This window comes from Myotis yumanensis, unplaced genomic scaffold (assembly GCF_028538775.1).
Source record: "Myotis yumanensis isolate MYYU_CA2020_CCGP unplaced genomic scaffold, mMyoYum1.0.hap1 SCAF_2, whole genome shotgun sequence".
Classification (NCBI taxonomy): Eukaryota; Metazoa; Chordata; class Mammalia; order Chiroptera; family Vespertilionidae; genus Myotis; species Myotis yumanensis.
In genome coordinates this window covers 28,680,068-28,698,737 of record NW_027223753.1, presented here as the reverse complement: position 1 = coordinate 28,698,737, position 18,670 = coordinate 28,680,068, and the positions used below count along the sequence as shown (strand labels likewise).

Here is an 18,670-nt window from a genome sequence, read left to right as displayed (position 1 = left end):
CGCGCGCGCGGATGCGCCGGCCGGGCCTGCCCCTCCGAGGCGCCGTAGCGCGGGAGGGAGGTGGCGGCACTGTGGTCCATCGGCCCGGGGTCCGTGGGTCTGCCCGGCCCCGCCCTGCGCCCGGGGGTGGCTCCGCACCATGGCCCGAGGCGGTGGCGGGAGGCGGCCCGGGGGCCGCGGGGGCCGCTGACCCGGCGGCGGGAGGCGGCGGGGCCCGGCCATGGGGGACGGAGCCGTCTGCAGCCGCCGGAGCCGGGAAGCCAGCCCCAGCCGGAGCAGCGCCCCCTGCTGAGCGCCGGGTGAGAGGGAGGCGCGCGCGGCCCCCAGCTCCGGGCCCCCAGATTCCGGCCCCGGCCCCGCGATCCCCGCGATCCCCGCCCAGGACCCGCTGAGAGGCGCCAGCTGCCAGAGCCCGGCCTGGCGTCGCCTCTCCCCACCCCACCCCCATCCCTCGGCTCCCCCGGGCTCCGCTGGGCTCCGCTGCCCGCCCCCGACCGGCCTCCTTTATTGTCCCTGCTCACCGGGCCTCGTGGCGCGGGGAGGCGCTCCACTCACGGTTCCCCTTGGCCTCGGCCCCCGCCTCCATCCACTCCCCCGATCCACGCCTCCCCACCCCCAGGCTCCACACCCTCCGGGTCTCTGCTGCCTCCCCAGTCCCGGGGTGCCACGTGTTCAGGCGGCTCAGCCCTCCAGCCCTGCCCAAACCTACCTCGCTGCCGGTGGTCAGCCTGACCCAGAACTCCTGCCCCAGGAGGGGTGGGAATGTTCGCACGTGGGGCCGCGTGTTGGGAGACGCCCGGGAGCTTGTAGGTGCGGCTGTGTAAGTGCGGGACCCGCGGCTTTGTTTGTGAGTGTGTAACTTGTGTGTGACTGTCACCTGGGTGTGTCTGTCTGTAGCTGTGTGTGTCTCAGTGCAGGTGAGTCTGGCTGGGACCGAGGGTGTCTGCACGGTTGTGCGATGCTGTGTGTCGGTGAGTGAGACGCCCCCTGCAACCTGAAGCGCCGCTAGAAGTGGCCTCAGAAGTGTGGCCGCGCTGTTGGGACCGCAGCTGGAGCTGTGCCCAGCAGGACCCTCTGCTGCCTGCTGAGTGCTGCACCTCTGTCCCAGGGCCAGCAGTGCTGGGCAGGCCCCAGGGAGTTCAGCCCAACCCTTGAGGTCTTATAGGGGGTGCCCGTGCCACACCCTGTATTTTGACCTCTTGTTCCAGAAGGAAGGGATCCCACAGACATCCTGTATTTGGGCCATCGGGATGCTAAGGGCCACTTCCCAGCCTGGTTCCAGCTGGCCTGGCCTGCTTGCCCCTGGGACCTGTGTGACCAAACCACTGCCCACCGTGCTCCTGGGTGGACTAAGTGAAGCCGTGGTACAGAGCACTCCTGCATGGCAGGTGCTCAGGAAATGGTCCCCTTCCCCAAGCCCGGAGTCCTGGGATGAGCATACTGCCCTGGGGGGTGTCTGTTCTCTGGGGCACAGGTACACATGTGGGTCTGTAGGTACACATGTTCCCATGTTTAGGTATGAACCAGTGTGGTCAGAGGCTACCTGTCCATGTTCCTGGGAATACGTGTGTGTGTGTGTGTGTGTGTGTGTGTGTGTGTGTGTAGATAAGGAATGTAAGCTTACGTGGGTAAGTACTCAGGTGCGTGAAGATGTGTGAGTATTGAGTTGCTAGAGACTGTGTCTGTGTGTCTGTTTGCAGGTAGAATGTGAGGATGAGTGTCACAGGGCACGAGCAGGTAAATGTGAGGATGCGGGTCCATGAGTAGGAGCAGTGGGCAGGAGATGGGTGGGTAGCCTTGCCCATCGGCCCTAACCGGCTGGGTCGGTTTCTTTCCTACCTTTGCTCAGGCCGGCAGCCGGATGCCCGGGCCCATTGGGCGGGCCGGAGGCCGCCTGCGGGATGAGCAGACTGCTGGGGGGGACGCTGGAGCGCGTCTGCAAGGCCGTGCTCCTTCTCTGCCTGCTGCACTTTCTCGTGGCCGTCATCCTCTACTTTGACGTCTATGCCCAGCACCTGGCCTTCTTCAGCCGCTTCAGTGCCCGAGGCCCTGCCCGTGTCCTTCACCCGGCTGCCAGCAGCAGCTCCAACTGCTCCCGGCCGAACGCCACTGCCCCCAGCTCCGGACTCCCTGAGGCCCCCAGTGTCCGGCCTGGCTCCTCGGCTCCCATCCTGCCGCCCTGTCCTGACTCGCCACCTGGTCTTGGTGAGCCTGCAGGGTAGGGCCTGCCCATAGGGGTGGGCAGAGGACCTAGCCATTCCATGGGAAGTGGAGTCTTGACCGATGGGGTGCCGAGGGTCCGGGTCTGTTGTGAGAGGGCTACTCCTCGGGTTCCCTCGTCCACCCCCGGGCCGAGGGAGAGGGCTGGTGTCCCAGGATTCGGATGAAGTCCTGATTCCTGCCACCGTCCTGCCTGCAGTGGGCCGACTGCTGATTGAGTTCACCTCGCCCATGCCACTGGAGCGGGTGCAGAGGGAGAACCCGGGGGTGCTCCTGGGTGGCCGCTATACACCGCCCGACTGCACCCCAGCCCAGACAGTGGCAGTCATCATCCCCTTTCGACACCGGGAGCACCACCTACGCTACTGGCTCCACTATCTGCACCCCATCCTGAGGCGGCAGCGGCTGCGCTATGGCATCTATGTCATCAACCAGGTGTGCTGTCTATGACCCCCAGGCTGGGTACTGACCACCAGGGGACCCGTGGGCACTTGTGAGTGTGGAGCCCGTGTGCCTGTTGGTACATGTGTGGGTTTGGGGGCATTCGTGGTGCTTGTCTGCCATGGTTGTGTGGATATGTGAATTACCTGTGGGGGGTACATGTATGTCGGTGTGCACATAGGAAGGTTTGCATACTCATGAAGGGGATACGTGCGTGTGAATGTTGGCATGCACACTGGCGGATGTATGCCTGGCCTTAATGGGCACGAGCCCCATTGTCTTCCTTGGGTGGGCCCCATCTCGTGGTGGTGGAGACCTAGGGGTGCTGGCTATGAGGTGTTGAGGGCCGAGGAGAGGAAGAGTTAGTCCTCAAAGAGGGGTGAAGTCTGCCTTAGTGCCAAGTGCTGGCCCAGCTGAAGCCCAGGGACTCGGCTCACTTTCTGAGCCCTGCCATGGGCCAGCCAGGGCTGGCCACTGGAGCCCACAGAGGACCTGGCGTAGGCCCTCCTCCCCACAGAAAACTCCCAGACTTGGACTTGGATCCCTGGAGACTCCAGGACGATGGTGTGAGTCTCGAGTTGGAGCAGGGAGCGGTGGGAGCACCAAGGGGCCTCGTCCAGCCCTGGGCTTGGGAAGCAATGGTTGAGGTGGGTCTTGAGGGATGAACAGGCATCAGCTGGCAGACGACTGGCGGAGGCAGGCATGCTAGGCAGAGGGACTAGAGGCCTCAGCGAGAGAGCTGGTCTCGTGTGTTCAGGAATTGTTGCCTGAGGTGTGGGGTCCAAAATGAAGGGTGGGTAACAGAGATGAGGCTGGAAGAGCTGATGGAGGCCAAACCCATAAGGGTCTTAGGAGGCCTGTTAAGCACTTGAAATCCAGCCCCGAAGGTGGTGGGCACCATTGTAAAGTTTTAAGGGGGGAGCAAAGTGTGTGTTTCTTTATAGAAAGGTCACTGATTGCACGTGGAGAATGGCCTGGGAGAGGAGACTCGAGGCAGAGTGACCAGTGGGAAGAGGCTATGACGTGGAGGAAAGAAATGGTGGACGTGGTGTGAGTCAGGCAGTGGCTGTGGGGTGAAAGGGAGAGATGTGACACCGTGGTGGAGCGTGAGGAAAGGGAGACGCCAGGACAGCTGGAGAGCTCTGTCTTGGTGTTCGCTGCGCCTGTGAGCAAGATGGAAACGCAGGAGCCGGGACAGGTCTGGGGGAGAGCATGACTCTGAGTTCTTTTCTGCGTGTGACGAGTGTGAGTGCCTGGGGGAGTATGCGAGCAGCGATTAGCAGGCAGTTGGTCAAATGAGTCCACCTTGGAGTGAGGTCTGCGGTGGAGAGAGGGCTCTGGGAGCCACCAGTATGTAGATGGTCCCTAAAACCAACCATGTCCAACCTGCAGGGAGCATGGGGCCTGGGAGGAGAGGCCAGCGTGGAAGAAACGGGTGGAGGAAGAGAGATGGCCGCAGAGGCTGCCAAGGTTGGCAAGAAAGGTTTGAGGAGACCCGGGAGGGTGTGGTGCTCTGGGAGCCCAGGAATAAGCGTCAAGAAGGAAGCGTGGCGAGTGCGTGAGCACTGCCGTGGGAGTCAGGACGGATGTGGACCAAGACGCGTCCAGTGGATTTAGCAACAGGGTGGGCCCAGCGAGAGCCATTTCAGGGGCATGGTGGGGGCGGAAGCAGATTGCAGTGGGTTGAAGAATCAGATTTGACAACATGGAAACAGGCGATTGGAGACAACTCCTTAAAAGAAACAAACCTCTGCCAACAAGGGACGGCAAAAAGGTAGGGCAGTGGTTAGAGGGAGGTTTTCTCTTCCCGAGGGGAGAGCATTGGGCGTGCGTGTGAGCCCTGTGGGAGCTACCTGAGCTCTGGCTGGTGAGGGAGGTGGGAAAGGAGTCCCGATGAGCCCGGAGATGACGGACAGCTGCTCCAAGGACTGGAGGGAGAGAGGGTGCAAGGGGAGAAGGGAGGAAAGCAAGAGCCCTGGGCAGTTCAGGGCCCCAGGGTAGCAGCTCCCACCCCATTAGGCCCCAGCTGGCTGGTGGTGAGGAAGGGCCACTCTTGCTCCTCTCCTTCCAGTAGGGCCCCTGGAAGACCCGCCCACAGGAGCCTCTCTGGCTCCAGCCTGGAGATCGTAGGCTGGGGCCCAAGCTCACTGGACCATGACTGCCTCTGCTTGTCATTTTGTTGGGAGACGAGTGACCTCGCCCGTCCTGTCCTGGTGTCAGAGGCTCCCCAGGGAACTGGGTGTAGATCCAAATGAGCCAGAGGGGACAGGTGGCTGAGGCTCCGTAGCTCAGTCCCATGGTTTCTGGGCACTCGGGGTGTTCGTTGTTCGTCTCACTTGGTGACTGTGCTCAGTAGGGATGCAGTGTGCTCAGGGCTGCTCATCTCCAGGATCTCCAGTGGCACAAACAAGATGCCTGGCACAAAGACCAGGCCGCAGGGCATGTCTGAGTGAGGGAAGATTGAAGTAAGAGCTCTAAATCACAGTTTAAGTGGACGCCGGCATACGTGAAGCACGCGGGAGGGGATGAGTAATGACACTGCGGCGAGGAGGTTCAGGGAGGCCTTCCAGACGCGAGTGCAAGCAGTGGAGAGCATTCCGGGCAGGGGCCCTGTAACACCAAGGCCAAGGCGAGGGAGAACCGGGCCACTGAGGGATGCCGTGTAGCTGGGCCTTGGTGTCTGAGGGCAGTGGCCAGAGAGGAGACTAGAGCCAAGTCATGAAAGGCCTTGGAAGGCCGGGCCCAGGGTAAGGAGCTGGACTTGATCCTGGGGGTCTGCAGGAGCCACGAAGGGGGTGGGGGTGGGTAGCAGGCCCCTGGGGACCACTCTGGACAGTGGGAAATGGCAGGTGCTTGCCAGTCACAGGACCAGAGCTGACCCGACCCCTCCCCCAACCCCAGCATGGCGAGGACACCTTCAACCGGGCCAAGCTGCTCAACGTGGGCTTCCTAGAGGCGCTGAAGGAGGACGCCTCCTATGACTGCTTCATCTTCAGCGACGTGGACCTGGTCCCCATGGATGACCGCAACCTGTACCGCTGCGGCGACCAGCCCCGCCACTTCGCCATCGCCATGGACAAGTTCGGCTTCCGGTGAGAGCTCCCTTTGCAGCTGAACCCAGAACTCCCCACCTCCACCTCCCCTAACACGTCCAGGCCCTCACTCCCAGCCCCAGTGCCCCCCTAGCTCCTGGCCCGGGGCACACTCTTCCCCACCCCATCTCCATCCTCCCCTCAGGCCCCTCACTGACGCCCGCCCTCCTGCACAATAGGCTGCCCTACGCTGGCTACTTTGGAGGCGTGTCGGGCCTGAGCAAAGCCCAGTTCCTGAGAATCAATGGCTTCCCCAATGAGTACTGGGGCTGGGGTGGTGAGGATGACGACATCTTCAACCGGTGAGTGACAGGTGGAGAGTAGATGGGGCATGAGAGGGTGTGGCAGACTGGGCGGGGCCGCTTGTCCTTCCTGGTGCCTGCTCCAGTCCATCTGTCCCCATCCCCAGGATCTCCCTGACTGGGATGAAGATCTCACGCCCAGACGTCCGCATAGGCCGCTACCCGCATGATCAAGCACGACCGGGACAAGCATAACGAGCCCAATCCTCAGAGGTGACCCCCAGCACCCCGACCCCAAGGGCCCCTCACCCCTTACTCCCTGGGGTGACCCCCTGTGCAGTGGATCCCCAGAGATGATCCCAAGGCCCCCGACCCTCGACATGAATCTCAGCGCCTCTGGTTCCTGTTCCCTACCCGCCAGCTCAGCCTCACCCAGGCAGCTCTCACTCCTGGCTTGATTCCTGGCAGTGACTAAAATGTAAAGGCAGGGCTGAGATTGTCATTGAGTAGACTGCATTCCCATCGGTGTCCCCACAGATCTCACTTGTGCCAGAGCAGATAGGATGAGAGAGAGACAGCACTGGGCTCAGCTCCTGGGCCTGGAGCTCAACAAAGGCCTGAGCCCTGGGCGTGTGGGCCGGGGATTGGAAAGACAGTACTGACCCTCTGAGGTCGGAGTGGGCGGCTCTGTCTCTGAGGCTGTAGCAACATTTGGTGTCTGGTGCTGGCTGGGAGAAGTGCCTGAGGGCATGTGAAATGTAGGCAAGGGCTTCCTGACACTTTTCCGGGACTGTCTGGTGCCAAACCTGCTGGGGAGAAGGGTCCAGAGCTGGTGGTCCCATATGAAGTTTATTCTAGGGAGGGAGATAGGCAGTTATGGCTCAGGGTGATCAGGGCAAGGTGCTGTCCTGGCAGAGGGATGGTGGGAAGCCTCCTGGAGAATGTGTAGTAAACTGGAGTTTGACAGCTATTCATTCAGCAAATATTTGTCACCCACCTACCTTGGGTGCAGTGCCGTATTCACCAGGTTCATAGAGGGGGCCAGTTTGGATAAAAGGAAATAGTATCTGTTGGAGTCTGGGATGTAAACATGCATGGTATATGCTGAGAGTCCGAAACTCAGGGACATTAAAATTTCTGAGGGCGGAGACTAACAGTAGAGAAGATCATTGATGGGTGTTGGGAGTCTCACATCCCAGGTTGTCAGTTTCACTTTTGTCCCAGGGGCCTTGGGGAGTCATGGAAGGGATCGCCCTTGGAGCTTGAGAAAAGTGAAGGGCTGCCGAGCTGCTGGGTGGAGCCGGAGGGAAGCCGACCAGGCCTGAAGGAATCTGTGGGACCCCTGGGGCATGCTGGGAGCGAGGCTGCTCTGCTCCAGCTGGAACAGTAGGGTGGTTCTGCTCCGAGCCCAGGGTGTAAGAGTGGGGAGTGCCACACTGACGTAGGGTTGATGTTTGGCAGAAGCATGAAGCACCGGGTGCCCAGGGAGCTGATGAAAAAGCAGTTTAGGTAAAAATCATGGTGAGCAGGGCAGGGACAAAAGACTGGGAGGAGAGGGCTTCAGAGCATCTGAGAGTGAGAGCTCAGAGAGGGGTCTGAGCTGAGCTCAGAAGGACTGGGAGGACCAAAGCAGCTGGGATGAGGATGGGAGTGCAGCTCTTCTAGAAGCACAGTGCCAGGAGCCTTGGTCCTGGTTCAGGAATAGCCATCATCAATTAGTGATGTTGGCTGTGGGTGGGTGAGTGACAAGATAGCAAGTTGTTCTGGCTAAAGGTACTCTGTGGGTGGTGGTTTCATCTACCTAGCCGCTTTTGCCTCGAATCTAGGAGTTCTCTCGGATTCGTCTTCCACTCACCCTACATGTCCGAACCATCAGCAAGTCATATCGGTGCCACCCCCAAACATATCTGAGCCCATCAGTATTTCCCTTCACTACATCTCCTTTTGCCTGGACCACGGCAGTGACTTCTCACTGGTTTCCCTGCTTCCCCTTTCCCTTCTGTAGTTCATGTTCCCTGACCCTTCCTCCCCCAAACTGGGCTAAAGATCCCTCCATGTCTTCTTGCTCACAGAATAAGGAACCTGCTTCCTCTGACTTACAGAGCCCTGCCCATACACTATGTAACCTCCAAGCTAAGTCTTACTGCTTCTTCCCTTGGCCCATTAGGCTCTAGCCACACAGCTGTGCAAATTCTCATTCCCAGTTTAGGGTCAGCAGGTGCTGCTACCTCTGCCTAGAAGGCTCTCCCTCCTGCTGTCAGCTTGATGTCACATGCTCACCCCTTCCAAGTCAGTCTTCTTGGTCTCCCTCTCCTCTGTTCTTCGCACTAATGCTGTGTTCCTTGTCTGTTACCCGTCTCCCCTAGTGGCAGAGACTTGCCGTGAGAGGAAGGACCTTGCTGGCCTGTTTATGGCTGTGTCCCTGGTGCTTAGGGTAGAGCCTGGCGCATGGGGACTGCTCAAATGGTGAAGGAGTGACTAAAGGATGAGGAACGGAGGGTGGCCGAGATGATGGTTTGGGGAGCAGAGATGACACATTGCATTTGAGGTGTCTGTGGGATGCCCTATGTCTGGGTCTAAAGAAGGAAGGTCTGAGATGAGAGGTTTGTGGGGATGTCACAGTTCTGGACTTTGGGGGTGAGACCCGTTTGGAGGGCAATTGTAAGAGCAAAAGAGCTCCAGGCAGGTGGAGGGGTGGCAAGGAGAACCGGGTCACCCTTGGAAGACGCCGGATGGCTTGACCCGTGGCCCCAGAGATGTTGGGCTTGGTGGTTAGCCCTGACCTGGACTCACTTCCGTCCTGCCCAGGTTTACCAAGATTCAGAACACGAAGCTGACCATGAAGCGGGACGGCATCGGGTCCGTGCGGTATCAGGTCTTGGAGGTGTCTAGGCAGCCGCTCTTCACCAACATCACAGTGGACATTGGACGACCCCCATCATGGCCCCCCCGGGGCTGACACTAAAGGACAAAGGCTCCTGTGCCAAGGATTGCTGGCCAGAGGACTGACCTTCAGCCTGGCTGGCGGCTGCTCTGAGGGGGATCCCCCAGGACTGAAACTGTGGGCTCTGTTTTTCTGAGGGTCTTCAATAGGCCCTCCCAGCTGCACCGGAAATTTCAGAACCTACTTTGGAGGGGCATCCATCCTGAACAGGCCCCTCGAGTAGGGGGGGGCCTCTGGGGCCATTCCTCCTTACTCCTCCCTCCCCAGCCCAGCCCCCCTTACTGTCAGGATTGGGCCAGCCCCTGCACTGCCTCATGGAGTGGCCTGGGCTAGGTCACTCCACCTCTCTGTGCCTCAGTTTCCCCTCCCTTGAGTCCCCTAGGGCCTGGAAGAATGGGAGGTAGGACTCGGGGCCAGTGCCACTTCCAGGGGGACTTCTCAGACCTGGGGATCCCCCTTGCTCCCAGGGGAGGGGAAACCTTTTTCATTCAACATTGTAGGGGGCAAACTGGTGGCCCCGTGCTGAGGAGCAGCCCCAGGAGGGGACCAGAGGGGGTGCTGTGTTACTGCCTGGGATCTTGGGCTTGGGCTTTGCATGGGTGGCAGGTACGGCTTGGATCAGTCTGGTTCCCATCTCCCTGTCTCAGAGCAAAGGCAGTAGCCCCAGGGCTAGCTTGTGTTTGTACATTGCACAGAAACTTGTGTGGGTGCTTTAGTAAAAAACGTGAATGGAGCAGCCCCTTTGCCTGATTGAGGATGGGGATCTGGGTCCCTGAATCCAGACCCTGGGTGTGTTGTGGGAGGGCGCCGGGCCCCTCCGAGCCCGGGTCTCTAAGGGGAAAGGTTTACTCTGCACGGCCTCTGAGCCAGAGGAGGCAACGAAGAAAGAAGCTCCGCGGCCTCAGATTACTCCGCTCTTCCGCCTGTCCCGCTGAAAGTGGCCAGGAATGAGACCCAGGTACTTGGGGTCAGGACCCTTCGGATCATTGGGTGGTTCAGACTCCAAAACCACCCATCAGCTGCCGTCGGACGCCCAGCGAGTGGGTGCGGCTTTCCAGACCTGGAGAGGGCGGGGGCGGGGCCTGGCGGCGGCCCAGTTTCCCGGGTGACGGCCGCGCGGAAGAGGCGGGACTAGGGCCCTGGTCACTGGCCGGCTCCTGGGGGCCGGGACCGGGAACCGCGACCCCCGAGAGTCAGCCGGAGCCGGGAGAAGAGCGCGGGGCCGGGTAATTCAGCCGAGGGTCCCGGCGGCGGAGCCCGGGTGCTGCTCGGCAGAGGCGGGCGGGCGAGCGCCTCCCGCGGGGACGTGGCCGGGACCGGGGCGGCCCGTCGGCCCAGCCGGTCTGAGCCCGGGACCTCGCGTGGGGCGGCGGCGAGGCGGGCCATGCCGGGGGAGCCCCCGTCGCTTTGGGAGCTGGTGGAGGAGCACGTGCCGCTCCCGGAGCGGCCCGAAGTGAAGAGGATTCTGGGGGAGACGATGGTGGACCTGAGCCTGGAGCTGCGGGCAGAGGTGGGGCGAGTGGGAAGGCGGGCACACCCCTGGCCGGACCCCTGACTCGGGTGATTTCCCATCTACTCTGGGTTCTGGCTCGGCCGGGTAACTCGAGGTCCTGTGGGCCCTCCCCCGCCCTCTCTTGTTTGACTCCCTCCCCGCCTTCTCACCTCCCTCACTGCCTTCCGCGTCGCAAGGTGTCTCAGCTCTCCTTGCAGGTGGCGATGTTGCGATCTCTGCTCCAAGAGGCGCGGTCCTCCCAAGCCCCCGGCTCCCGCCCCACCTCCGACCCCTCCTCCCTCCTGGCACCACCGCCCCTGCTGAGAGACCTCGTGCGCCGGGAGCTGCGGCAGCTGCTCCAGTGTCTCCGCCAGAAGGCCATCTATGAGGGCAGGTGGGAAGCTCACACCTGGGGTTGGGCCCGGTCCCCAGAACCCAGATGGGCTCGCTCTAACCCTGACCAGGGGCCGTGCTTCCGGCTTCGGGACAGGGGGGAGAGCCGAGTCATCTGAACCCAGGGAGCTGATTACTTCATTGCCTCCTCTGGCTCAGGCAGTGCAGAGTAGGGTTGCCTCTCCTGTGGTTCCCTGGAAGGAGACCCTGAGTCTTCTTCATGTGCACGTTCTGCAGGGACCAGACCCAAGCATGGGTCCAGTACAGCCCCAGGGTGCTGCGCTTTGCCTTGGAGGAGCCCCGGAGTGGTTTTCCAGCACAGGAGGCGTTCCAGGTGCCAGCTGGTGAACCCAGGTAACTGGGGACAGGAGAGGAGGGAATCTGTTTCTGCTCGGCAGAGGGTCCCACCCGGCTCCATACAGGAGCTCCTGCTCTGAGGCTGGACACTTCCACAGCCACTGGTGCTAGGCATGAGCACATGAGGGCTGCAGAGGCCCAGGAGACACCTGCCCAGCCTGGGGGCCCACAAGGCCTCCTGGAGAAGGTGACTGGTTTGACCTGGGTCTTAGCAGATGAAAGAAGAGCTTTTCAGGAAGAGGGGACACTATATGCAAACATGGGTGGGAGGAAAGGAGGCCGTGTCCAGGAATCACTTGTCCCTCAGGCTGACGGAACAGGAGGAGGGCTGGGAGGGAATGAGATAAATGAGCAGGGGCATGCTCATAAGAAATGAATGGCAGCAACTCATGTTTAATTCTCACAACCCTGTGAGGTAAGTGATTGCTTTTATGAGAAAAGACACAGAGTCGTGTAAGAGCAGTGGCATTGTGTCCTGAAGGCCTCGGGCGAGGCAACGCGGGGTGATACTGCCTTCATCTCCCAGCAGCAGTCACAGAGACCTCAGTCTCATCAAGGACCAGCTGGACCTGTCCAACATTGACCGGGTTGCCAGACACCTGCGGTGAGGCCCCCGGGTGTGTAGTGGGGGTGGAAACGGAGGGGACTGGATAGATCTGGAAGTCCTGGGACCAGGAGAGAGGAGAGGAAGGCAGCATACCTGAGGGGTAGGGGGGACGGCCCACTAGAGTAAGGCTGAGAGATGGAGGGGGCAGGTTGCTGCCAGGAAGTAGCCAAGTAGGAATGCTAGCAGGGGCCATGGCCTGAGGATTTGTACCTTGAGGTGAAGTGGGGGAAACCACAGAAGAGTTTAAACAGGGGAAGGGCTGTGATGTGGGGGAGAACAGAGGCAAGAGGTGTCGCAGGCCCGGTGCAGTGGTACAGAAGAAATGACAGGGCCTGTCCGGGTGGGCGCTGTGAGGTACGCAAGGAGGGGACACGTTCTTCCCAGGAAGAGGCTTGGCAGGGGCTGGAGGGCCGTGCTGGGCAGCAGAGGGCAAGGTGGGCTGAGAAGAGAGGGCCTGGAGGGACTTGTGGTGGGGCTGGAGGTTGGGGCTGTGTGGAGTGTTGTGCTGAGACCCGGTCCTGCGGCACTGGCTCCGGCTGCTGCGCTCCCACGTGTCCCAGGGGCCTCCTGGAGGAGGAGTGTCACACCTTGGAGAGGGAGATCCCCGTCCTGCAGGTGAGCTGCAGCCCCGCGCCGACCCCAGCCTTTCTGCTGAGTGTAGACAACCACCTCTCACCTGGTGTCTGAGCCCGTGTACATGTGTGTCTGTGTGCATACATGCATATAAAGGCTGCGTGAGTCCTGTAGCCACTTCTCACGTGTGCACTTCTTGTGTGTGTGAATCCAGAAGCCCGAGATTCAGGTTGAGCCCCTAAGTCCAAGGTCAGCACTTTTTAATCAACCTGCTGGATTTGCTCTCCAATCTTTTGCCTTTTTCCCAAGTCTGGGTCTGGTCCAACCACCCCCTTGTCAAGCTGGGCTTCTCAGGGGGGCGTGGGTAGTGTTCCCCTGGGGGCTGCCCTCAGGTGGTGGAGACGAGGGTGTGGCATGGGCTGCTTCTGGGCCCTGCCAAGATCTTGCTTGGCCTCTGCCTCCTGCCCTGCCGATCCTACCCCTGCTGTGAAGCCGGGGCCCTGAGCCAGCTCTCCCTACAGCGCTGCCTGGAGGAGTGCACAGGGGCACGCCAGGCCTCCGAAGCAACCCTAGAGCCCACCCTGGCAGGTGAGGAACCTGAGCAGGCCCCCGAGTCCCCAGCTTCCTCCCCACGCCCCACCCAGACAGACCCTGAAGAGCTGGGTGCCGCGCCTCAGGCATTCCTCTCCTCCAGAGCTACAGGAGCAGAAGGCGGCCATGCAACAGGAGCTGCAGGCACCTCTGCGGCCTTCCTGTGCCTCCCCCAGCCACAGGTACGCCAGAGCAGACGGACGGCCTCACAGGGTGGGCAAAGGGTCCGGCAATGGCCCTCTCATGGCTACTCCTTGTCCAGGCAGCAGCCCTTGGGGTCCTCCAGCCAGGGCCTCAGAACCTTGCCTTGCCTCCGCGGAGCTGCTGGAGTTTGGGCAAGGCCTCTCCAGTGCCACCTACCTGCTCCTCCTCTGGAACGCAGGCCTCCAGGCCTGGCTGCCACCTGCCGCTGGGGACGGAAGCTCCAGTGCAGCCCCAGGGAAAGGCCAGCTCCCACCTCAGTGTCCAGTGCGGTGCCCCAGGCCCCGACCTGACAGCTGGCCACAAAGTAGGCTTTGGCTTCTGGACCTCGCCCCGCCTGCTACTGCCACCTCTCAGTTGCCATGGCCTCGCCTGCTTCAGATCTTGTCTTGGATAGGATCCCAAGGCTGTCCGTCTGTCTGACCCTCCTCCCACCCCCTTGCCAAGTCCCTGGTATCTGGTCCTGACCATCGCGGCCTTTGGCCTCTCTCCTCCCAGGCTTTCGCGGAGCCTGGGTGTAGACAGTGCAGAGGTCTCGTCCCAGCCCCAAGTCTTGTCTCCCTGCGGGACTCAGACAAAGCACAGTAGCAGCTCAGAGACAGGAATAGAAATTTCATTAAAATCTATGGACTTTAAAATCCTAGTGGTGCACGATGGACAGGGGTGGGTGGCGCACCGTTATTGCTACAGAGAATTAGAGGCGGCTCTTCCGGGGCTGTCGCTGCACAGAGGGACATGAGGATGGACACACGGACTCTGCAGGGCTTGGGGAAGGGAGCTCCGGCTCCAGAGAGGGGATGGTGCACAGGGGCTGGAGCCATTTGGCACGTGATCAAGGGCAGCCCGATCTGAGAGGACTGGGCCTCTAGCCTGGTGGCGGGAGGGCAAGGGGGTGTCATGTAGGGTCCCTTCCCCTGGGCTCTGAGCTTAAACCTCCTGCTGAGCAGCACTCCGCCCCTGGCCCCCAGGAACGAGTGCTTTGGGCAGGCTGCTGAGTCACGGGCCTCTGCTCACGAGGCCGGGCAGCCAGGCTGCAATGAGGCTCGGGAACCCCAGAGCAGCTGAGTGAGGTGCAGGCCGGCCTGGAAGACACATGGGGCCTGAGGCCTGGGGCAAGGGAGTGGCAACCACAGATATGACAGTTTTTACAAAAATAATTACACAGACAAACAGGGCTGGGTGGCACAGCCTGACAAGTAACACTGCACAGCCCCCTCTCCCCTCACTCTGCCCCCAGGTAGGAAGATCCAAATTTGCCCGGGCAGAGGCTGGGATCTGCTCTGAGGGCAGGAACACTGGTCAGGAGGCTGGTGGCCCAAGGACAGGGACAGGTCGGGGCACACCCAGAGACTCAGCTCAGGGCAGAGTGTGGGGTCATCAGAGGCCACATAAAGCACGGCAGGCCTCTGTGGACCTGGCCCGAGACCCCTTCAAAGTGCTTTAGCCCCCAACCAGCAACCCTGCCTTCTCCCTCTCCGCTCCCCCAGCTTCCATCTTGGCATCCAAAGGACCTGTAAACACTGGGGACACGAGCACAGATGACCGCCCTAGCAGTGGTGGCCAAGGTGACAGCAGCTGGCGGTGACACCTGTCCGCTGCCTCCCCAGTCTCTGCGGCGGGAGCACAGGTGGGGCTAGGGCCCTCCCAGCAGCTGTGCTCATATCCGGGAGTCCTGCAGGCGGCTTCCGTTACTGCCCACTAGGGGGATCTGGGCCTTGTCCGGGTGCAGTGGCTGGACCTCCAGCCCGTCTTCAGGGGAGGGCAGCATGATGGGGGCGTAGCGCCCAGTCCGGTGCTCCAGGAGGGCGGGGCCCCAGTCTCGACTTGGCTTTGTGGCATTTTTCAAACGCTAGGGCAGGGGAGGGGCGGAGCAAGGCATGTCAGAGGAGAGCCCTTAAGCCCCATTCATCCACCCCTTCCCAGTTCATCTGGCTCCCGCCTCACCTGGAAGAGGGTGTCCCCTTCTGTGCGGCAGAGCTGGAACAGGGCGTAGAGTGGGATGCAAATGACGGAGGACAGCGCCATGAGGAAGCCGATGGCCACTGCCCAGCCTGGATACTGGTAGTGGTTATAGGTGATTGGCCGGTACTGGATCACCGTGAAGATGAGAATGAACTGCAGAGAGTAGGGGGTGGGAGTGGGCATGAGCCTCACCCAGCCCCACCCAGGCCTCAGGCCTCCTATCAGCACCCCCTCCCTTCCTCTCCAGTTTCCCAAGATAAAAAGAGGCTTTTGGGGGAGGGCAGGGCCAATGTCAACGTTTGGGTGGTGGAAGAAGCAGATGGAACCAGGGTCCAGGGCATGACAGGCATGTACGCACGATGGAAGGGGAGAGGTCTGGCTTCCCCGTAATTCCGGTCCAGCCAGGGAACCCGTAAGCTGCTGTCACCTTTGGAAGTCAGTTCTGCTCAAAGACTCCCTTCCTGGCCTTTAGGGCGTTGACTTCCTCACATCGAGACCTCAGCTTATCTTTCTGGCCACATTCCCCTTGTCTGAATGTCTCAGCTACACCCAGCATTTCCCACCCTTTTCATTTACTCTGGAGAATCCTCCACCACATCTAAGCAAATGCCACCTCCTCCAAGAAGCCGCTCCATCCCAGACCAGTGTGGCTCAGTTGGTTGGGCGTCTTCCCGTGCACCGGAAGGTTGCGGGTTCGATTCTGAGTCAGGGCACATACCCAGGTTGCTGGTTCGATCCCCGGTTGGGGGGCTTGCGGGAGGCAACCGATCCATGTTTTTCTCATCAATGTTTCTCTCTCTCTTTCTCCTTTTCTCTCCCTAAAATCATCGAAAAAGCATATCCTTGGGTGAGGATTTTATAAATAAGTAAATAAATAAAATAAGTAGAAGCCTCTCCAGATTTCTCATCTCCTCCCCTGGAAAGGCAGTTCCCATCGGCTAAGCATTTACTTAATGGTCCCCATGGACCTGCGAGCTCCTGAGATTGGATCAGCTCTGGCTCTCCAGTGCCCAGCACATGGCCTGGCACAATCTCATTTGCTGATTTGAACTGACTTGTGCAGGGAGGTGGGAGCCTGAGGGAGAGGGAAGGCAGAGCCCTGTGGCCTATGGACAGCCTGGGGAGGCTCCGAAGGCTGGGATGACGCGTGTCTGGCTGGGGATGCTTTGGGAAGAGGTGAGATGAGAAATAAAGCCTGGCTGCCACAGCAACAGAAAACCTAAAGCCGTGGTCGGCAAACTGTGGCTCGCGAGCCACATGTGGCTCTGTGGCCCCTTGAGTGTGGCTCTTCCACAAAATACCACGTGCGGGCACGCATGTACAGTGCGATTGAAACTTCTTGGCCCATGCGCAGAAGTCGTTATTTTGTGGAAGAGACGCACTCAAGGGGCCAAAGAGCCGCATGTGGCTCGTGAGCCGCAGTTTGCCAACCACTGACCTAAAGGAAGTGAAGAACTATGTATGGTGTCAGATGGGCACTCATTTATTTGGGTGATCACTTTGTAAAGTATATAAATATTGAATCACTATGTTGTACACATGAAACTAATGTAATATTGTATGTCAACTATAATTAAAAAATAAAACTAAAGGAAGCAGAAAGATGATGGATGGGCCAATGGCTCATGGGCCACCCAGAGGGCCTGGGTGACGTGTGCTGCTCCCCAGCAGGGCTCAGCATTCGCCTCCCGAGCTCTCAGCTGAGCCCTAAAGCTCAGTCTCCCCCAGCCTTCCCAGTGACCAAATTCTGGAGGTCAAGACCCACATCCATTGTGAGGGCCCTTCCCGGAACACTGCACATAGTAGGAGCTTATAACAAGTTTCCTGAATGAACCTAGAGCCTGATCTAGGTTGGACAAATCCCTTAACTGAGCTGACAAAAGGATGGAGTTTGTCAAAAAGAGCTTTTCAGAAATGTATAAACAGCCCTGGCTAGTTTTTCTCAGTGGTTAGAGTGTCATCCCACAGACCAAAGGGTCTCGGGTTCGATTCTGGTCAAGGGCATGTACCTGGGTTGCAGGTTTGATCCCCGGGCAGGAGGCAACAAATCAATGTGTCTCCTTCACATCTTTGTTTTTCTCTCTCCCTCCCTCCCTCCCTTCCACTCTTTCAATGGAAAAAAAAAAAATCCTCAGGTGAGAATTAACAAAAGAAACAACAACAAAAAAGAAATGTAAAAACGTGTCCACAGGGCCTGGAGTCCTCACCTTATGTTTCTTCTTTTTAACGTATTTTTTTTAAAAAATATGTTTTATTGATTTTCCACAGAGAGGAAGGGAGAGGGATAGAGAGTCAGAAACATCGATGAGAGAGAAACATCGATCAGCCGCCTCCCGCACGCCCCCCACTGGGGATGTGCCCACAACCAAGGCACATGCCCTTGACTGGAATCGAACCCGGGACCCTTGAGTCCACAGGCCGACGCTCTATCCACTGAGCCAAACCGGTTCTGGCTTTAACATATTTTTATTGACTTTTAGAGAAGAAGGGAGAGGGAGAGCTAGAAACATCAATGAGGAGAGAGAATCATTGATCAGCTGCCTCCTGCACACCCCCACTGGGCATGTGCCCTTGACCGGAATCAAACCCGGGACCCTTCAGTCTGCAGGCTGATGCTCTATCCACTGAGCCAAACCGGCTAGAGCTACTCACCTTATATTTTAACTTCAGCCTGACTTTCTGTGCACAGAGAGGACGCTGCCCACTTTGCCTGGCTCAAAGATCCTGGACCCAGGCCGAGGCTGCCCCTGTGGATCCTTTCTGTGCCCACCTCCTTCCTGCCCCCTGACCTGCCTAGGCTGGTGCTCCAGCTCTCTCCCCAGGGGGGCAGCCTCCTCGGAGCTGTGGGGGATGAGCTCCCCTCAGGCAGGGCCTGGGCCCCAGAGGGCACGGCGCTTGGCGGCAGTGCCTGCCCTCCCGGCCTCTCACCACTTACAGGAGACTTCCGCTCCTCCTGTTTCAAAGCTGGGCCAGTGGCCAGAGCTGGTGCCTGTGCCAGGCTCAGGGAAAATCCCACATCCCATGTGCTGGGGCCTCAGCCCTCAGGGGCCTTTTGTTCAGAAACATGAGCCAAAGTGAAAACCCGATGCTGAGCTCCCTGTGGCACAGAGGAGTCGGGTGTGACAGGGGCACGGCTCTGGACACTGCCCTCGCCCCTGGGCTGATCCCTCTGTCACTCAGAGATGGCCCTGCCTCTTCTCTGTGGAGTGACCATTACACTATCAAACCCCTTGCTCCCACTTCCCACCCTGAGCATAAAGCAGCAAAATCTAAAGGCAGTAATAGCTCCTCCCGGTGGGGTGTGTAGGGTGGTGCTGGCCCAGCACGCGGACTCCAGACTGGACTACCTGCTTAGGATAGTGGCACCGCCTCTTATTGGCGAGTAACCTTGGGTCAACTACTTAACATCTCCGTGCCTCAGTTTCCTCATCTGTGAAGTGGGGATCATAAAGATACCTCGGAGAGTTGTAGTTCATCCTATATAATAAAAGCCTAATATGCTAAGTGTCTGATCATCTGGTTGTCTGTTCAACCAAAGTGTAATATGCTAAGACC

At 59.6% G+C, this 18,670-nt stretch overlaps 3 protein-coding genes across 15 annotated transcripts in view; 2 read left to right on the top strand and 1 right to left on the bottom strand.

Moving 5' to 3' along the window:
• Positions 1–79: 79 nt before the first annotated feature.
• On the top strand, positions 80–9,675 carry B4GALT2 (beta-1,4-galactosyltransferase 2). Its single transcript, XM_070404936.1, is given in 8 exon segments — positions 80–299; positions 1,850–2,205; positions 2,420–2,655; positions 5,563–5,753; positions 5,933–6,055; positions 6,163–6,217; positions 6,219–6,268; positions 8,804–9,675. Coding segments are annotated over 7 exon segments (1,110 nt in total). The 5' UTR covers positions 80–299; positions 1,850–1,901; the 3' UTR covers positions 8,955–9,675.
• A 394-nt stretch (positions 9,676–10,069) lies between these two features.
• CCDC24 (coiled-coil domain containing 24) lies at positions 10,070–17,147 on the top strand. Of its 10 annotated transcripts, none has more exons than XM_070404929.1 (8): positions 10,070–10,449; positions 10,650–10,825; positions 11,062–11,178; positions 11,708–11,785; positions 12,349–12,403; positions 12,883–12,949; positions 13,056–13,134; positions 13,219–17,147. In XM_070404929.1, the coding sequence occupies exons 1-8, from the start codon at positions 10,324–10,326 to the stop codon at positions 13,574–13,576; spliced, it is 1,056 nt and encodes a 351-aa protein (XP_070261030.1). In that variant the 5' UTR covers positions 10,070–10,323; the 3' UTR covers positions 13,577–17,147. The 10 variants fall into 10 exon arrangements, with proteins under 10 accessions (XP_070261030.1, XP_070261028.1, XP_070261027.1 ...); XM_070404927.1 differs by having other exon boundaries at positions 12,802–12,949; XM_070404926.1 differs by having other exon boundaries at positions 10,638–10,825; positions 11,711–11,785; positions 12,802–12,949.
• The window catches only part of SLC6A9 (solute carrier family 6 member 9), a 34,400-nt gene continuing 29,475 nt past the window's right edge, over positions 13,746–18,670 (bottom strand). For all 4 annotated transcript variants that reach the window (XM_070404922.1, XM_070404924.1, XM_070404921.1 and 1 more), the window contains 2 exons: positions 15,098–15,268; positions 13,746–15,002 (listed from right to left, as the gene is read on the bottom strand). In XM_070404922.1, coding sequence (XP_070261023.1) covers positions 14,811–15,002; positions 15,098–15,268 — 363 coding nt within the window. In that variant the 3' untranslated portion in view covers positions 13,746–14,810. The remainder of the gene's footprint in view (positions 15,003–15,097; positions 15,269–18,670) is intronic.

Bases quoted from the DNA above. Each gene is read 5' to 3' on its own strand.
- CCDC24 (XM_070404925.1), top strand. From the start codon at position 10,324: ATGCCGGGGGAGCCCCCGTCGCTTTGGGAGCTGGTGGAGGAGCACGTG. The intron at 10,450-10,637 runs GTGGGGCGAGTG...AAGGTGTCTCAG, and splicing joins GCCTGGAGCTGCGGGCAGAG to CTCTCCTTGCAGGTGGCGAT. The intron at 11,179-11,707 runs GTAACTGGGGAC...TTCATCTCCCAG, and splicing joins GTGCCAGCTGGTGAACCCAG to CAGCAGTCACAGAGACCTCA.